A 19,714-nucleotide genomic window follows, 5' to 3' on the forward strand; every position below is an offset into this window, starting at 1 on the left:
ACATGAGTAAAAGTGTTCACTGCCTAATGCTGCTGCAGACCTGCGAATCAAAACAGGACATGTAGGAATTTATTTTTTTTTGCACGGACCACTGGTGTGTGTAAAAAAACGCAAGCGTGAACACGCCAATTAACTCTAATGACTCCATGTGCCGCCCATATCCCGCCAAAAACATGGGCAGTGCACGGACGAGAAAACACCCATGTGAATGGGCCCTAACAGGCTGACCAAAACGCTCTTAAGCCATCTTCACGCAGGCGTAGGTGCATTTACACGCGCTTTTGCGCAATGGGCATTGCGTATTTGCACACACTTATGCACGCAAAAGAACCCCGCCACCACGGTCCCATTCATTGAAATGGGCAATCAGTGTAATTAGTTCAATATGCGCCCTTCCCCTGCGTAAATGCATAAGAAAATAGCGCATGCAGCGTGCTTTTTAGCACTAATGGAATGCACGTAAAAATTCCTCTAATATCACCCACCCCGTTGATTTCGGCGCCCTCGTTCACGTTTCTGTTTTTTACACAAGCATTTCGGTTCCGCAAAAAAAAAAATGCTGTATTTTTCTGCGTATTTGCGCACCAAAGGTTCCTATAGGAATCAATGGGGGGTGCGCAATATCCAAGGAGACGCGTGAAACACTGCACAGCGCCGCTTCAAAAGGAACGCATCTGAGGCTCATTAGGACTAAGTAGCCATTTTAATCGCTGCGTCTTCGTTTGCCGCAGTAAAATCGGCTGATGCGTGCGCAAAAACTCTGCGCTCAGGCGCGACCGTGTGAAGTCGGCCTTAGAGAATTTGCCCTAAAATATAATACCGCAAGCAAACTATTAAAAAGTGCCTTTTCCTCATCATTTGGTTTGTCGCTGAGGTAACGTTCACCACGGCGTCCCCTGCCGCACGCCCGCCCATGTACATCCTCGCCCTCATGCCCTCCTCAGGGTTGTACACCCTTCTCTGACCCCACACCGGGATTTATCAATCTGCCTCACCAAAAACAACTATTATTTAGACCCTGAAAACTACATTGTGGCAGTTTTAGTCTCCGACAAAATGGCCGCCGCCTGCGAGGATGGAGACGTGTGACAGGAGACAGTGCGGCCTCTAGTGCTTACAACCTCAGCAGGCGGTGTGGACCTTGTCACCGCACCTCTAACGGTCCCGTCCGCTCCCCTCGTCGCCTCCATCACCCCGGTCGTCCACTGACGGAAGTGAGACAGAAGGACGCCCTGCAGAGCGGAGGCCCCGAGAGCCTCAGCAAGATGGCGGCGCTGGGGATCGTCCTTCATCTGGGCTTTCTGGCCTGGAACGTGTTCGCGGTCTGGCAGAACCTGGAGGTGACCAGCGCCAACCTGAGCCATGGAGCCAATACGTATGGGGGCAGGTGGAAGTACCTGACCTTCCTCAACCAGGTGAGCCCCGCTGGGGGACTACACATCCCAGCATGCTGCTTACGGAAAGGCTTTGTAATGAGAAATGGTGCAATATATATATTTCTTCTTGTAACTCTCCCGCTGGGACCGCCGTGATGTCATGGGACCGCCGTGATGTCATGGGACCGCCGTGATGTCATGGGACCGCCGTGATGTCATGGGACCGCCGTGATGTCATGGGACCGCCGTGATGTCATGCGACCGCGCTTTCTAATGGCTGCATGACGTTTCGCCAATAGATTCATAGCGTCAGGCGGCTGCCGTAAAGCCTCCTACACGCTGCTGCATTAGCCGGCTTCACACGAACGCAAACACATCAGCGTGCGACTGAGCGCGGCATTCTTTTGTGCGTATGTTACCGCACTTTTTGCGCCCGTAAGGCGTTTTCATTTGCGCACGCAACAAACGCCCCGATTTGAAACGGTTAATCAGTTCCAGCTGCGTTCTTTCTCCAGCGCCGTGATTCACGCACCTTCATCCACTTCTCTGGGGGCCCTCGCTGCGCAAATGTGCAGAAAAAAAAGAACAGGTTATGTTTGTTTTTTTTGCGTGTCCGTAATGAGCGCGAAATACGGAAACGTGAATAAACCTATTGAAACCGCTGCGTTCTGTCTTCTGCGTATCGCGAGCGCGAATTCAGCCGGCCTTAATATGGCGTTCATAAAGTGCCGTGGACCCCAAGCGCGAACGTAACGTCTGCGATGCCTGCAGTAGCGGCGCTATGGAGGCTCATCCGCTCCTTACAATGACCCGCGGTTCGAATTTCAAATTGGCGGCCTATTGGTTTAGTGTGGTTGCAGATGTGGCCTAATTGTGCGCTGTGGACGAAACTGCGCCAGAATCCGCGTATCTCAGATGCACAACTGCTGCAGTTCTGCACCTAAACATGCGGATTTGTCTGTGGCATAAAATGGCGCGCTCGCTGTTTCCGTAATTCTCATTCATGCGCTGAAGCGGTCGGATGTTCTCGTGGTAACTAGCGGCGGTTTCCCGTCTCGTCTGTGAAAAGCTGTAGATGCGTGATACGTGCACATTTGCGCAATCTCCTTCACCTTCCTGCGTGTTTTTGCGCATGAATACACCGCAATCACCTGCGCAAAAAAAAACCGAAATCCCCAGCTTTATGTTCGTGTATTTCGGTTGTTTAAATACGTTGCGCGTTAAGTGTCCGTGCGTGCGTGCGTGCGAGGCCTAGGGGCTCGTTAACACGGCCAGGAGCGATTGCAGTCTGAATACGCAGCTCATTCGCACACCAAAACCGCTAATTCCTGTCGCACTTCAGCCCTTCTGTGTATTTTCCGCAGTGCATCACGTGCAGAAAACAAGACGCAGCAGGGCCGTCGCCTTGATTTGCGACTCCGCTGGTTTCCTGCGCACAACCTTTGACTTCATCGGTCTGTTGCAGCACATAATACGAACCAAAGTGGGACATGCCGCGTATTTGTACGCATCCGTGAATGAAGCCGTTGGCTCCCGGCCGCTCGTGTGAACGAGCCGTTCCTCTGGACTCCAGTGATGACGTTATGGTCCGCAGGAAGATCCGCTTGTGCGCGATTATCCCGTAAACCGGTCGCGCTGACGAGTGATCTGTGCCATTATTGTGCCGTGTACAAGGCGCTTTCTCCTGTGGACTATCCCTTTAAGACGTTTTTCTTCTGCTGTGTTTTATTGACCCCGTATCTTCCTGCCAGGCTGTTGGAAGTGGCGCGGATCGCCATCGCGGGCGGAGAGGACTTTGCCTTTGGGTGAAGGTGACTTATCAGGGTGGATAAGATACTGCATAGGCTTACTAGGAAGCCGTGTGCCAGGCGCCATCACACCGTGTACACAGGGCGTCCTGTTCATACATGTGCCTCCGGCTCCATTGCCTCGTTCAGTGCCGCAATGCCAGACAAGGTCACAAACTAGGCTTTTTTTTTTTAAGCGGGTTTTGTAGGACTAAACTGTTGCCCCTCCTCCAGATAGGTCAACAGTAGTTGATCGGTGAGGGTCTGCTATTCAGGATCCCCAGCAATCAAGGGATTAAGGTGACAGTGACACCTGCAGTCCATACCAGGCACAGCGCCGTACATTCTATAGTGGCCGTGCCTGGTATTGCAGCTCAGTCCCATTCAATCGACTAGGACTGCGCTTCTCTCGGCACTGATGATGCATACATGTGACGTCGCAGGCCTGAAGGGAGTCCATGGCGATCGCCCAGTGCCAGCTTCCATCACTGGTATAAGGCTGTGTTCACAAGTCGCTGATTTTCTGCAGATTTTGGTGCAGATCTTCAGCAACATCCTCATCAGCGTGTGAGCGCGGCCTAAAGGGAAGGAAAATGGGAGAATAAAGAAAACCGTGCCTCCAATTCCGTTCTCTTGCCTAATCTGGAATTAGCGTGGAGCGGCGTTGGTGCCCACTGGCTGGTATGGTTACCTTGGTAACTGTCCAACGCCCAGGGAGCGTTGCGCATAAGTTCTAATGTAATTAGTAGGACGGCACGAAGCTTGCTGAGGGTCGTAAAATTGCCTTGGCAACCCGACTGCCCAGCACGGTGGTACTGGCTCTCACGGTATATGTTGTGCCGACGCGCAGCATGTCGGCGGATGAGGGTTATATGAGGAGATCTGCTGTTCTCCCCGTTCCTATAACCAAGATCTCTTAATTCAGCGTTCCTCCGGCGATCTATCCGAAGCGCCGGCGTCCATCGCTACTGACTGCTTACATCGCCATCTAATCCTCGGGTAAACCCCAGCACAGCCGCCTCACCAAAGCTGATGGTTTGTCAGGGAGAGGAAGGTAAAGCTTACCCCCCCCCCCCCCCCCACCCCGCCCCATACACATCAGAGTCGTCCGAACCTGCCAATGACCAACTCGCTAGTATGTATGGGGGCCGCGCCAAACATGTATAAGAAAGCCGTGGGAAATGGCTGTCGGGCGACCGATCATTGCAGTGGATGTGGGGAGGGTCTTGCCACATTCACCAGACACAGAGATAGCAGAGCGTGCGCCGGTACACCCGGGGGGTCCGACCTCTCGGCGTCTCCGAGCCGCATTGGAAGAAGAGTTGTTTTGGGCCGTCCGTTAAATATACAAACACTCACGAAACGCGTCGGTATTTTACACATGGAGTTTCCCTGTTGCCAGGACTAAATCCGAGTGCGGATCACGGAAGAAAGCCACCGATTCTGCCACAATATTTAGACGCAGAATTCGCACGCGTAAATATTCCGCACTGCAAACGCGCGTCGGCTTATTTTACGGTACGTTTTGCGCCCACAAGGTACGTCCATTTGCGCGGCAACGACAATTGATTCCAGATGTTTGTTTTTTCCAGTGGAATCCTGCAGCGTTTCATGCGTCTCCCTGAATTTGCGCGCCCGCCTTTACACATCCGCCATTGACTCCTATGGGGACCTTAGGTCTGCAAATACACAGAAAAATAAAGCATATATATATATTTTTTGTGCAACTGAAATGTGCGCAAAACACGGAAATCTAAATGAAGCCATTGAAGTGAATGGGTCCTATTCTCTGTACGGAGCCGGCCGGAGGTTGTCTCCACGCGGGCTGATATCAGCGGGATGTCCAGTGTCCAGTGTGCCAGTCAGCCTGTGCAAGTTGCCAGTTCTGCATCCAGCCCCAGAGCCCCAGACCATCAGGCTTCCTCCTCCATGTTTGACAGTTGGTATCACACTCGGGAACCATCCTTTCACCTATACAAACCCTGCGTGATTTACCAAAGATGTCACCTTTTAATTCATCAGTCCATAAGACCTCCTTCCGCTCTTCAGTAGCACACTGGAGGTGCCGCTTGGCCCAGGCAGGTCTTATCCGTGGCTTTCTTCCTGATCCTCCACCAGTCAGACCTGCAGATAGAAGTCTTCTCATCGCAGCGGAAATGGAAGCTTGTGTATTTTTGCTACATTAAGCTGTGGTCGAAGATTCTGTGCTGCGAGACGCCGATAACGCGGAGTGTGGCTCTCAGATACCGGTCATCCCGTTCTGGAGTGGCCTTTGGTCGGCCGGGCCTCTTGCTGTCAGTTTCCTCCAGTTTCCAGATGCCTTTTTGATGGTATAGGAAACTATACTGACCGCCACCTTGGCGATTCCTCTGTAGGACGGAGCTCCACTTCCAAGGTCCCCTGCACACTGCAGAGCCTGATTCCGCATGCAGCACCTCGCTCTGCCAGCAGTGGCGCCCGCGAGTACCTGGTTAGTATTATTTCCATCTGTACTGCGGATGTTTTGCACAGCTCGCTGTCGAACATGCGCAGTACAGATTTTTTAATGCTACTGCTTTACCCACGTCATCGGCTAGTGATGACACGAAATGTTATTACAGACGGGCCGCAGATTGGACGGCTTCTGTTTACTTCAATGGAAGCCGTCCACACAGAATCTGCCAAAAAATGGAGCATGCAGTGTTTTTTTGTTTGTTTTTTTCCTCCTCCACAAATATCTGCCCGTGGGCAGGAGCCCTACGGGTTATAATCGTCAGTCGTCTTTGATCGCCTTGTTCTTGCCATTATGATCCCAATGTACTTTGTCCTGAGGAGCAAAACTGCCCATGTTCTGCCCCGGAGGATGTAATGCCGTCTGTTCCACCACTTGTTATAGAGACTCACAGGGTTTGAAAGTAATCTACAAATGTCGACACACCTGTAGCAATAATTTGCATCCAACTTCAAACCATAATTTGCTTTCTGTGCAGCGGAGCCGCCGTCCTCGATGAGGTCCCTGAAGAAAGCCCTTGGGCTGAAATCCTAAATTCATGTGCTTACGTTTTCAGGTCACAATTTCTTAGGATATTTACGTTTTTGCTTGCTTTTGACTCTTTGCTCCATCTCCCATTATTTGCTGGCGGTGTAACTCTGTATCCATTGTGTTATTTTCCCCGTTGTATTAACCCATTGTATCCTTGTGTCTCCCCAGGTTCTTCAGACTGCGTTCTTCGGTGTCTGCCTCCTCTGTGATCTCCTCCATCTCTGCCTCTCCAATCGCAACCGATGCTGCTCAGTTCTGGCGCGGTTAAAAGACTGCATCTTCGCTGCTCTGGCATTCCCACTTGGTGTGGTAAGCTTGGCCATAAATCCAAATCCTTCCACTTCTATGAAATTTGTCCACCAGGTGGCACTCCTTCAGAGAAATCCGCATGATTGTCCTGTATTTCTTCGGTCAGTGACCCCTCACTTGTATTTAGTTTTTACTCTTTTTTTTTTTTCCCCCAGTTTGTCTTTTGTTCGTTCTGGAGTATTTACACCTACGATCGGGAGCTGGTCTACCCCAAAGAGCTGGACAGCATCATCCCACAGTGGCTTAACCATGCCATGGTAAGGCTATCCTATGATTCTTCTTTATGGAGAGGCTTTGTATATTGGATCCACAGGTGGCAATTCTTAAAGGAATAGCGGATCCACCAGCAGTGATGAATGCGGGCGGCCCGCTGAGCTCGGCGCTCCTGAGGGCATTCGCTTGAGAGCTGCTGAATTGCAGTTTTATCATCTAACTACTGCATGATATTTTAGAACAGGTCAGATTCTGTGAGCGGATCTCCGCAGTGGAAGAACTGCGATCATTCGCAGAAAATAATTGTGGAAGAGCGCTGATGCGAGCGTCTTTCCACGCGGCTGTATGCTATGCACAGTGTATCGTCTGTGTCGAAGAAAGATCTCTCGCTCCCCTCCAGCCGGCTTTTCTATTTTCCTTTGACATTGTGAGCTTTTCTGCCCCTCGTACACAATAATTGCGTATGGGCGATGGAACACTCACATCCATAGACTTCATTGGGGGCCGTCCGTGCAGAATCCACGCTAATCTTCAGCTCGTGGAATCTGCAATTCATACCCTCACGTCTCAGCAAACCGCCAACCGTCCATGCCTTTTAATGCAGTTTACTGCGGACGACAATCGCCGAATCTGCTTTCTAAATCCGCCTGTGTGAGCCCGGCATAATCCGGAGTCCAGTACGCCAGAAAGTAGTGTTTGCCTCACAAAAGTAAAAAATATGGCATTTCACTACAGGATTGGTCATACAGACCCAGTTAGGACTTATGGCCTTCAATCCTATAATATACCGGGGGTAATGAGGAAGCCTCATCCAGCGCTACATCTCACTACTGGTGTTCTATATTCACATAACAGTAGTGTACTTAAATAGGAAGGCGTGGATGCACTACATGATATGGTGAACGGGAAGGAGGCCCCGGAACATGGATTTCATTTTTGTGTTGTGGCCCCTGTAAGAGAGAGAGAGAGAGTAAAACCCAATTGTAAAGTTTAAGAGAAAACCACTTTGCACATCTTTCTAAAGTCCAGTGGGACCGCTGCTATGACTGCAGTAAGGAAAGCGTACTGGAAGTGGCCTCCTTCTGCTACTACGATGGGGAGCGATCATCCACCGTCTGCAGGAGATTCACATTGAGAGTCCACAGAATGAACACAGGTCCAAGGAGGAGATTCTGCTGAATTCCAACCCAAACGTTTAATTGAAATTGGGTCGTGCTCTTACTAGTAATTTCAATTGTATCTGCATTGAATCGGCGCTTCACCGTCCACTAAAGCCCCATTTACACACGATTGTCGTTTCAACGAACAACTTAACAACTTTTTTTTGCTTTCAATTGCTGAGCTTTTCTTTTGAAATCCGCGCCATTCCCCTCATTAGCTGTAAACGCTCTACATGTTCGCTCAGGTGTGTTTATACGAGTTGGTGAGAAGAAAAGCCCTCGTCTACTGCCACATGAGTCCTTTTGTTTAGCTGGGCAACCGATCGCCCCTCCCTTCAAGTCGTTTGACAGACTGAACAACTGCTGTTTAAACTGAACGAACTAATGACTATTTTTATGCAGACTGAAACTTGGCAATAAACGACAAGTGAACGACTGGTGCCCGACGGCCGCGCGTTTACACGTAACGATTATCGCTCACTTTACTCGTTTGAACGGATTTTGAGTGATCGTTGCATGTAAATGGGCCTTAACATGGTCCTCCAATGACAGCGCCCGCCTTGTGCTGCACTGTCGAACTGCTCCGTGCGTGTATTGTAGCAGGAGGAGGCCACTTCTAGTACGCTTTTCTTTTTTTACGAGCAGCAGCGGTCCCACAGGACTTGAAGTGAGGGGCCACAACACAAAATTGAAATCCATGTACGGGGACCCCCAGGAGCCCGTGCTCCATTACATCAGTACGGCAATTGTTCTGTCATTATGTGACACCAGTATTGAGATATAGCGCTGGGGGTACGGCTTTTTGACTAGAAAACCCGTTCATGTGGTATGATAATCTGACATCTGATAATCCAGAACACTTTCTAATCTGACTCCTACCACGGCCCGTTCATCTTTGGATGAGTGAATTTTGCCATGTGCGAACTCATTGGAGATCATTATTAGAAATCCGTGCATCTGCATTCGTCGGACGTGATCATCTAACAGGATAGGTGTACCCCACCCCTGAAGGCCGATCACCCTGGAGGAGAGCTCTCCTAGTTCTCTGCTCATCGTGTGAAATGACCTGACCTTCTGGATTATTGGATGCTGAATTAAAGGAATGTCATTGACCATTATTTCTGTTTAGGTTCATTGGGACATACATTGAATTCTGGGGCCAAAAAGCTGCAGTCTTGGCGCAAATGCCACAATTTGTGAGTTTGTGCCAGTTTGTGTTCAAAAGGGATGGTACCTAGTGTTAGGGTGTGCACAGCCTATCAGGTCTACTATAACTAGAGCTGAACTCTACACTTGCTCTTGGCTGCCGTGGATTTCAGTGTGGCGCAGAGCGGTACCTCCAGATGCGACAAATGTATCAAGTCTTGTGCCTCTTACTACATTTCTCACGCTTATCCTGCCACATAATCTAGGCAGACCGGCTTATGAAATCCTGGACTAAGTTAGTCTGCCCCAGTACCTCCTTGTCCTCATGATCATGGCTGTTAGGGCTCCCATAGAAGTGCATGGGGCCCCTGCTGTAAGTAATGCCTGTTGTATCTCATTTAATCATCCCTCTCTGCTCTTCCTTACAGCACACCTTTATTCTTCCACTTGTTCTCATTGAGCTCTTTGCATGTTCACACCAATACCCGAGCAAGAAGAACGGCATCGCTGTCCTGGTAGTATTTGGCGCTGCCTATCTATCGTGGTAAGTATTTATGTTCTAGTAATTAGAGTCAAGAGGGGTGTCGTCACTCCTTAAGGAGAATGCCCAAAAAGTGTGTGAAGACATCTAGGGGGTGAGGGAGGGGGGATTACATCGTCTCTCCACAAGGAGAGCACCCAGAAGGGGTGTGAGAAGAATCCTGAGAGGTGAGGAGACATATGAGGCCATGCAAGCTCCTCTGGGTAATTTGTGGAAATAAGGAAGATGGAACAATATCTCTGCAGCGCCACCTATTGGATGGCAGCATTCCTGCAAATCATTGTATAACTTTTTAACAAAGATTGGGAATAGGAAACCAGGCTAGAAATCCATACACAGACAGCTGTTTCGGGGTGATTGCCCCTCATCAGTGTGCAGTAGGTCTCTGGCTTGACTGGTGAGAGGCCTGTGATGTGGGTCAAGAGGGGTGTTGTCCCCCCTAATGAAAGAGAATTGGGCACCTCCCTACAACACCATGAACTAAGTTATGGTGCTGTTCAGAGAGTTGACGAGGAGCCGGGTGATGTGTTTTTATACCCGCCTGCTCCCTGCTTCCAGCGCTGTCACCCGCCAAAGATCACACGCCGCACGGAAATCAGACTCTTTTCAGATTGCCGAACATTTTTAAACTTGTATTGGAGAGTGCGCACATGGCGATCTGAAAAGAGTCAGATTTCCGTGCGGCGTGTGATCTTGGGCGGGTGACAGCGCTGGAAGCTGGTAGTAGGAGAGTATGAAAACAAATTATATATATCACCCAGCTCCCTGTCAGCTTCCCTAAGAGTACCATAACTTAGTTTGTGGTGCTATAGGGAGGTGACACATTCCCTTTAAAGGGGTTTTACCAAAATTGACTTATCACCTATCCATAGAATAGATAAGTGTGATCGATCGGGGTTCACTGCTGAGTCCCCCACCGATCCTGATAGGAGTCCCTGTCTTTTCCTCAATGTGGGTTCACTGCTTGCATCCGCATGCAGATCAAATGGAACGTGGGTCAGACGTGAGTGGCACCACTCCGGCAGTCCCATCGAGGATGAATGAAGATGGCCGAGTGTTCTTGGCTATTTCTGTCAGCCCTATTGCATTGAATGGAGCGACGCTGCACACGTGCGACCACTGCTTCTTCCTATCTCTACATTGTTATGGGAGGGTGTAGAGAGCCTGCAATGAGGAGGGGAGAGGGAGATGGGACCCCGTTTGCTGAGAACCCCACCAATCAGACTATTATCACCTTTCCCATGGATAGGTGATAAGTCACTTTTGGTCCAACCCCGTTAAAGAGGTTCTACACCATTAGTAAAACAGTTGCTTTTTTACAAACCCAACGCCTCCTCTGCCCATGGTTTGTAATACAGTTCAATTCCATTGAGGGGAATGGAGCCAAGCTGCGGCACCAGACACAACCTTTGGACAGGTGTGGCGCTGTTCTTGGAAGGAAACTGCCATGCTTTTCTAATACTGTACAAGTCCGTGTCTCCTTGGAAGGGTTTTCTTTTCAGTGTTGTCCAGCCCTTTGTTCATTATAGAATAGCTTTCACAACATCCTATTATACTTTTGCATTTTAATTCGGCACCATTTAAATATATATCTCTACTTGCTGTCAGTGAGTAGAAACATTCTTGTTAATATCTCGAGGCTGAAAACTTGACCTAGTTCTGGTCACACAGGTAATGTGTTTGTCACATGCCAATGTCTATAACCCTGGAGCAAACGCATCAGTTGTTGGAGCAGGTCAGATTTGCAACATATGAGCCTAAACATGAATGTTCCCATTCACTGATTGCAAGCAGAGATTTTGAAAATGTTGAGTACTTGATGCACACAGCATGTTAGAAAGTGTTAGATTTTGCTAAGGTTTATTGGAAGGATCTGTGACGCTTGTGGCCCCGGTGCTGCATTGTAATGTCAGGATGGCCGTGCCTCTTGTGTTTAATGCCCTCTTCTCTGCAGGGTCCACTGGGTGCATTATGCAGCAGATATCTGGGTGTATCCCATCCTGGCCAAGCTGGATGTGGTAGGAAAGCTCGTGTTTTTTGGATCATCGCTCCTAATTATGCTCACTTTCTACTGTGTGGGAGAGTGGCTGACGCGGCTGCGCTGGGGTAAGTTGCTCCACTTCAAACATACTTCATCCATCACTTAGGTATTGGGTTTTCAGTTGTCATACCATACTGCACCATTTATATAGTACAGTGTATTATCTCTTAAGCGATCAAACGATTGCATCTTCAAATACCGTTGTGGGGGAAAACGGAACGTGGTACAAAAAAAATAAATGATTAAAAAAATTTCATGCCCAAACCCCTCTTCCTAAAAAATCTAAAAAGCACCATTTTTCCAATAAAACAATCTGTAATTGGAAAAGTGCAAATAAAAAAAAACAAAACACACATTTGGTATTGACTCATTCGTAACTCGTATTAATGAAAATGTCCACTCATCCCGAAAAAAAAAAAAATGAAACCCTCATACAGCTCCATGGGTGGAAAAATAAAAAGTCAGCACTGAATACGGTGATGAAAAGAAAAAGATAAAAAAGTTATTTTATTGTTTCGAAGCAGTAAAAGCTAAAAAATACCCGTAAGAATAACGTATTTATACCGCACGGTCATGGGCAGGCAAAAGATTCAAAAAAACAAATGTCAGAGCTGCGGGTTTTTGTACACCTTGGCTTCCAAGGCACGTAATGAAAAATGATCAAAAAAGTCACATGCACATCAAAATGATGCCAACAAACACGTCAACCCATCCTGCAGAGGCCTCAAACATAAAATGCTGTGTCCCTGAATATGACAATGTCCCGCATACTCCACGGTCCCTAAGCAGGACAGCCTTTTGTGACACAGCGACCCGACTTGTAATCACTCACTGGCGCTGTTGCAGGATGCACACACTGTCGACAGTGTGTGCACTCGGAATCCTCCTCCCCTGACCTCTCCTCCTTGGTTCCGCAGGAGGAGAGGAGAAGGGGGGAGGCGTCCAGGCGCACACAATTCCGCCCGCCGCAGCGCCGAGCAGAGATACAGTGGCGCTCTGAAGAGGAGGAGGTAATTTATATTGGTTTTCTTGGGGGGCTCTATTGCTACTGGGGCCGATATAGAGGACACTTAGTAATAGTGTCCCCTATGTAAGCCCCCCGTAGTAATAGTATTACTTACTTGGGCCTCTCTGCACGTGAGAGCATACCGCAAGCTGACAGGGCATATTTACACGTGGTAGAGATGCTGCGGAATGTCTGTGGCAAATTCTGCAGCATTTCCGCATCAAAAAAAAAGTCAAAATCTGAACCATTTGTGTGGATTTTGACTGGAAATTAGCTGCGTACCCGGAGCTGACTTCATACTATGCGGCACTCCCTCATACTTCCGGATCAGGCGAGGCCACTACAGGCCGCTGGAAATTGGAAGCGGGGAGCACTGACAGCGGGAAGCCTACGGAGGAGATGAGGGCGAGCGCCGCATAGTATGAAGTTAGTTGAAATGAGCAGATTTCAGTCAAAATCCACAGAAATCGTTCGGATGTGCTGTGGAATTTGCTTCGCTTTTTTTTTTTTTTTTAATAAACGCCCCTGTACTTTTTATAATGACAGAGATAAAATCCTACATTGTGATAAGCCCTGCCCATGGCCACACCCCTCTGCCCACCTCTGACCACACCCCTCTGCCCCGCTTTGACCCTGGGAACATTTGGTCACCTTTTATAATGTATCACTTAAAAAAAGAAAAAAAAACCCTGACCACTCCCAATCACTCATATAAGTAAAGTATTCCAAAGTTATTACCACCAAAAGTGACACATCTGATGTAAAAAATAGGGCCTGGTCAGGAGAGCCAAAACTGGCTGCAGGGAGGAAGGGGTTAAAGGGCGTCTGTTGTCAGAGCCCCATACCTAAGAAATGCAAAATCCACACCATTGGTGCGGATTACAGCCGTACGGGCCCAGCACTCAGCTGAACGCTTCTGCATGTTCATTTTAGCAGTCAGTGGTGGTCTTGGCATCCGGACTCCACCGACCAATACTTCTGATTAGTGAGGTCTGCGTGGTTTTTTTATAGGTTTCGTTCCACCTAAACCCTTCCCACATCAGGATGTAAAAGGACGTCCTGGCTGAGAAGCAGTTCGCTATCTAGGGCATACACTTGCGTCCCGTGAATGGCGCAGGCTTAGAAGTCGAGCCCACGCTATCTACAGTTGGAGCCACCTGTCACTAACAGTCGTCTTCCTGCTGCAGCACCGACCCCCGCCGTTAACCCCTTACATGCTGTGGTCAAAGTTGATTGCGGTGTGTAAAAGGTTCAGCGTGAGGGTGCTCCCACTATTACGTCATCTGCCCCCAGCTATGTAAACGCAGAGAGCCAATGCATCTGCCACGGCAACTGGACTCCAGCCAATGGCATATGGGTCTGCCATGGCCTATGATTGCTGCTATTAGCGATAATGCATTGTAGTACAGAAGTACTGCAATGTATTATAGCTTCACAGGTTCCCAAAATGGTAGTATTTGAGCCTCTGCTAAGTTCACCTCATTAGAACCAGTGGACATGGCTGCACTTCAGGGCCGCTCTCCAGATGATGGCGATACGTGTAAGAACATCTGCCACTTTCTCAGTTCTTCCTCCTTATTCCGCAGGCTCTGGACGTCCCTCTAAAAGGAAGAAGAAAAAGAAGAGCAACTAAAGCCGACAGTCGAGATTCAGGACCAACAATTATTTTGTAATTTTTTTTTTTTTGTAAATGAACATTAACCCTTCCCCCTCTCGCCAGAGGAAGGGGCGATTACAACAGAACAGCACTATGATGCAGATCGCTTCAGCTCCCCACGCTGCAGTTCTCATCTGGCTGAAGAAAGCTCTCTGGCTCCACCTAGTGGTCCCATTCTACATCCTATCACAGCTCGTATCCCTGACAACGGTATGGGCACATTCGCATCAATTTTCCGTACTGCAGCGAGGGTTTGAGGTAATTATCAACATGAACGTTTCTACTCCTACCTGCCGTCCATCTTTAAATTGGCGGAAAAAAAAAACGGAAACCTCTATATGAAAATATTGGCTTTTTAATTTTTTTTTTAATCCGGTTTCGTTTACATACTGCGGATATGGCTTTACCCAGCAGGAATGTACTTCAAGCTGGTCCTAGTTCCTGCCTTAATCTGTAGCCTTACAGCGGCCTATGCACAAAGGAATTCTGGGTAATGGCTGGCTGCATGGCTATGGGACTGCAAAGAGTTAATGCTACGGTTTTCTTTTTTTACTTTATCTTTGGGACCGCGGACTGTACGTTACGTCGTAGATCTGCTCTTAACGATCCCATAGAACCGGTGTACATAGGAAAATCTGTTTACTGACTGGGTGTAGTGTCGTATCTACATGCGGCCTGTGTGTCACAATGGCGCAAGGACTCGCGAATGTGCTGAGTCCTAGGGCAAGCTACGGAACCGAGGACAAAGAAACCGCAGGCAAACGGTTGACTACTTTTAACTTACCTATCATCAAGCACTTGAACAGGTTCGTCAGCATCGGGCACGAAAAGGAGTTGTGCCAACATGCAAATGTATCACAGGATGGTCATTCACACGAATGGTTGTCCTGTAATACCAGGACCACACACGGTCCGCCAGGACTGGAGCTGCTCCTACAGCCATAGAGGGGGTCCCAGGACATACGTATGCCCAAATTAGGTATATGAACAGGGAGAGTCATCTTGACATGACCCTCGTGATCGCACTTCATCTACTGCCTGGTTTGGATTACACAAGGTAAACCATAGCAGTCATTCAGGTTCAGAGAGGATCGGTCTCCTCTTCTGACAGGTCTGTTATAGTGAATTCAATAACAATTCTGGAGTTTCTCTTCTTGGAACTTTGAGTTCCTCCGTTATTCCTCCTGGAAATTTATGCATAAATTAACAATTGGGTATTAACACACTATCTAGTCAGTGCTGACTGAGAGAACGACAATGATGAAACCCAGTTGTCTATATGGTGATCCGTTTCCATGAAGAATAACAGAGGGACAGCCCAAAGCTATTTTTAAGAAGAGCTGTCCAGAATTGTTTATGAAGACTACAAGCATCTTGGGATTTTCTCCCTTGCGGCAGCCGTAGACGTGTATTAGATGTAACATCACCTGCAGGTTTTGCAGCTGTTTTCCGCCCCTTTACATGCATCGGTGGGCTGTTCTCCTTGCATGTCAGAACCGAGCCAATCCTATGTCTGTCCCTTTTCATTGAAGCACTTGTGTAGACACTGCAGCTCCATCCCCCTCCTCTCCCCCTTGCTGTTTTATACTTGAAGGATTTTTGATGACTGGGGGTCTCTGAACATTTCGGCACTTTGATATAAGGATATTTGGGTAAGTTCACACGATATCCTATTCAGTAGAATGGGAATTCAAACTGTAGAAAAACAAATGACCTCACATCTCGATGCGGATCCTGCGCCATTTCTGCATTCCACACATGAATTTTTCCCATTGAAATGGCCTAAATCCACGTGCGGATCTGTGGTCGGCATCCTCCAAGCCGTGGCACAAACTGAGGATTTCTGCCACTGCTTTTAGAGAAAGAAATGCACGCTGGATCCCGCCGTGTGCACATGCCCTTAAGAGTGCGTCTACGCGCCTGTAATACGGATGAGTGTGCCGGCCTGAAGTTGGAGCAGCATCGATCGTGATGTTGCTCGGAGTTCACAGCTGTAGACCTGCGGTCCGGCCAGGACGGTTGTCTGTAATACCCTCATGTGCGTCGGACCTTGCAGAGGCTACTGGAGAGTGAGGAAGATGCCTCGCACACATTATAAGGTATATTACAAAGCTTCAAGTCTTCACCAATTATACTGATTTATGGGGCGAAGGATCTAGAGGAATACGCATTTCAAAAGTGGACTGGCTCTTTAAGAAACTTTTTTTTAAGCCTTATATGTGTCTGAAGCGCCAAAACAAACTTTTTTTTCTCGTTTTTCTGCTGCCACTCTCCATGAGTCCGTGCCACAAAGTGCAGAGCTATGGCATAACCATGAGGCCAAAACTGGGCACCTTGTTGACGAAACCTACCATAGATGGTATCCCATCACCGTAGCGGCCAATTACTGCTGTCTTACATAATGCATGATCATGAAGATTCACAATGGAGAAGAGGAAACGGAAGGATGTTAGATCTTGTCTGCTTTCGACGAGCCCTTCTCATGTTGTAGGTCCTCAGCCAGACCATGGGGCGTTCTCGGACGGATCCTCCACCTTCCTGCAAGAAGGAAGTGATACAGCCATTGTAAGCCAATGATTAGCGGAGCAGATGTATCACCGCAGACACACGGATTGTACAGATGTAGTAGAGCTGAAGTTGTTACTTAGCGGTTTAGGGCCGGATTACTGATGGATTGGTTCCCTAACATTCCTCTTCATGTTAAGGCATCTAGAAAATGTCTCTAGTCTTCACTTAAGGCCTCAATACACCTTCAACAACTGTAACACAAGCTATTGTTCAACCTACATCTGGTTCTCCTGTATGTTTGTTGGGCTCCTCTGAGCACTCGGGTGTTTAGGGAGGTAAGCCACAGCTAGATGCCGCTGGCGGAGGTGGCAACCTATAACTTGAGGAATAAAACTTAGCATCCTTGATCCTTCGTTCCCTGACGTTAGCTGTCAGTGGGTTTGGATGACTAAACTGTAATATGTATGGGGGCCTTAAAGTGCAGCAGAAGCACCCACTGAGCGCCGCCATCACAGCTTGACAGGAAATGCTTAGCAACTGCATTTTCAAAAGTAGTAGTTATCATATCAGCCAATTTATTGGATACGCTGTGACCCGCACAAAGCACTTGTCAACCTTTTTTTTTTTTTTTTTAACAATTTTGTGTGTATATATAGGAAGAATCTATTCATAAAGTGTAGTCACTGTGTACATATACTGATCCTGAGTTACATCCTGTATTATACTCCACAGCTGCACTCACTATTCTGCTGGTGGAGTCACTATGTACCTACGTTACTTATCCCGTACTGATCCTGAGCTACATCCTGTATTATACTCCAGAGCTGACCTCCCTATTCTGCTGGTGGAGTTGCCTTTAGTGAACTATTGTGTTTTACACTGACTAGACTAATATTGCTGTATGATGATCTGATGTAGGACAAAATAACTACCCCTGTATAAGGTGTTCATCTACACTGGGGTATTTCTGATAAGCTTGCTGACTCTTGCCAATAACAAACAGAATTTTGAATGCAGCTCTGGAGGATAATACAGGCTGCAACTCGGGATCAGCGCAGGATAAGGGACCTTTTACATGGGCCAATAAGACTTTTTAACAGTAAAAATCTTTCTGACTTGAAAATGGGTATTTCTTAATCATTTTATCACGGAAGAAACGAAAATGACATTGAAAACTTTGAGTTACTCTTGGCTCTGAGGTGTAGCCCATTTAAGAACTTTGTGAAGGGGATGAACCGGGGTGGAGAAGCTTTTCAGTACCTCAGAAGACGATTTCCTTAGCTCAGTGATGCTAAAGTTAAAGAAGGCATCTTCATTGGCCGGCAGATTTGTCATCTTCTTAAAGATAGAAACGTTGAGCAAGTTCTTCAGGGTCATGAGAAAGCAACATGGGAGGCATTTAAAGATGTTGCGCATGGCTTCCTGGGAAATCCAAGAGTTGACAACTACGTTGAGATTGTGAATAAACTTCTAGGAAAGTACCATCGATTAGGTTGCAACACGTCACTCGAAATCCACTTCCTACATTCGCGCCTGGACGTCGTCCCTGACAACTGCGGTGCCGCGAGTGACGAACATGGAGAGCGATTCCATCAGGATCTATCGAAGATGGAACGAAGGTATCGGGGACAATGGAAGTGTCTGTGCTTGGGGACTACTGACAGTGACAAGAGACGCCCCAGAGGAGGAGTACAAGCGACCAGCAAAGAGAATCCGTTCACGTGATTAAGGCCTTTTATTTGAAGTTAGTATATCTGTAAAACCAGAGCTAGGCCCACTAAACAAAATATAAGGCCACATTCATTCTCCTCGACCCAAAATTAGGGGAGTTTAGTAATTTTCAAAAAAGAAAGAACTTCAAGGCGTATTTTTAGTATTTTGATTTGAGATTAGTAGATCTTAAAAAACAGCTAATAAACAAAATCTAATGTAATCGTGTTTCTCGACCCAAATTTAGGGCAGTTTAACTAATTTGAGAAAGGAAAACATTTCAAAGTACATTTTTGTTGTCCGGTGTGATTGTTGAGATTCCCACGATCCGGCGAGAATCTGAAGAGTATCGACTTGTGAATGCGTGCACTGACTGACCATTCGTTCTCATTGTCCGGTTTATGAGTCTATGAACGACTGCCTGTGCTTGGAGGCGGGCGGCTGGAATGATCCCCAGTCCATCCACCCCCATTCGCTGAGCAGTGGTCATTCCTATGTAAGATCCCAGGAACGAGCATCACTGGGACAACTATTGGCACTCTCCAACCGACAGGTCGTTCCATGTAAAAGGGCCACTTAGTAATGTCAGGTATTCGCAACTTTGTATGCAAATTAATTTGTATATGATCAAAAATGGTGTTCAGAGGTGGTAATACACTTTTAGTCCTCAGACTACTGTACGTCATTGGATAACCTGTTTACAGCGCCCTGTCATGGCGGCCGTGTACAAGCGTGAAGAAAGTTGATATGAATGTAACTTTATTGAAGAGCACAACACTGTTAGTACTGCAGGGTTATGGCAATGTCACAGTTAATGCCGGATGGTGCTCGAGGTCGTCATTGGGGGCGATTCCACTTGACCTGTTAGACTGTTAACCATGGGGTGTGGGGTTAGTATTGGGACATGCAGAGTCCATGTTTTCAGGAAGGGGGAGTCTATGAATATTGATTGTTGCATTCAGCCTGTGGTCTGTGAATAAAATCTACTGTAAGTCTCCTTATTTTGTCGTGAGATTTCTATCACTTTGTTTGGGAGGGAACTGGATTTAGGCCTAAGTTACAGCACCTCTTCGTGGGAGCAGAATACTCAGCTGTCGCCTATGGAGGGTATAATACCTCTGTCATAACTGGGATCAAGGGAAATGGCAGTGTGTGAGCCGATGGGGAATGTTATGCTGCAAATATATAAAGTCTTCACACTAGAGATGAGCGAGCGAACTCGCTAAGGCAAACTACTC

At 47.7% G+C, this 19,714-nt stretch overlaps 1 protein-coding gene across 1 annotated transcript; it reads left to right on the forward strand.

Moving 5' to 3' along the window:
• The first annotated feature begins 1,123 nt into the window (after window positions 1–1,123).
• On the forward strand, window positions 1,124–19,477 carry LOC136588479 (androgen-induced gene 1 protein-like). The gene is made up of 6 exons (XM_066587713.1): window positions 1,124–1,415; window positions 6,354–6,494; window positions 6,650–6,751; window positions 9,442–9,557; window positions 11,509–11,660; window positions 14,188–19,477. The coding sequence occupies exons 1-6, from the start codon at window positions 1,266–1,268 to the stop codon at window positions 14,232–14,234; spliced, it is 708 nt and encodes a 235-aa protein (XP_066443810.1). The 5' UTR covers window positions 1,124–1,265; the 3' UTR covers window positions 14,235–19,477.
• The last annotated feature ends 237 nt before the right edge of the window (window positions 19,478–19,714 follow it).

The sequence above is a fragment of the Eleutherodactylus coqui genome, chromosome 13 (genome assembly GCF_035609145.1).
Source record: "Eleutherodactylus coqui strain aEleCoq1 chromosome 13, aEleCoq1.hap1, whole genome shotgun sequence".
NCBI classification, from domain to species: Eukaryota; Metazoa; Chordata; class Amphibia; order Anura; family Eleutherodactylidae; genus Eleutherodactylus; species Eleutherodactylus coqui.

Bases quoted from the DNA above. Each gene is read 5' to 3' on its own strand.
- LOC136588479 (XM_066587713.1), top strand. From the start codon at position 1,266: ATGGCGGCGCTGGGGATCGTCCTTCATCTGGGCTTTCTGGCCTGGAAC. The intron at 1,416-6,353 runs GTGAGCCCCGCT...GTGTCTCCCCAG, and splicing joins ACCTGACCTTCCTCAACCAG to GTTCTTCAGACTGCGTTCTT. The intron at 6,752-9,441 runs GTAAGGCTATCC...TCTTCCTTACAG, and splicing joins AGTGGCTTAACCATGCCATG to CACACCTTTATTCTTCCACT.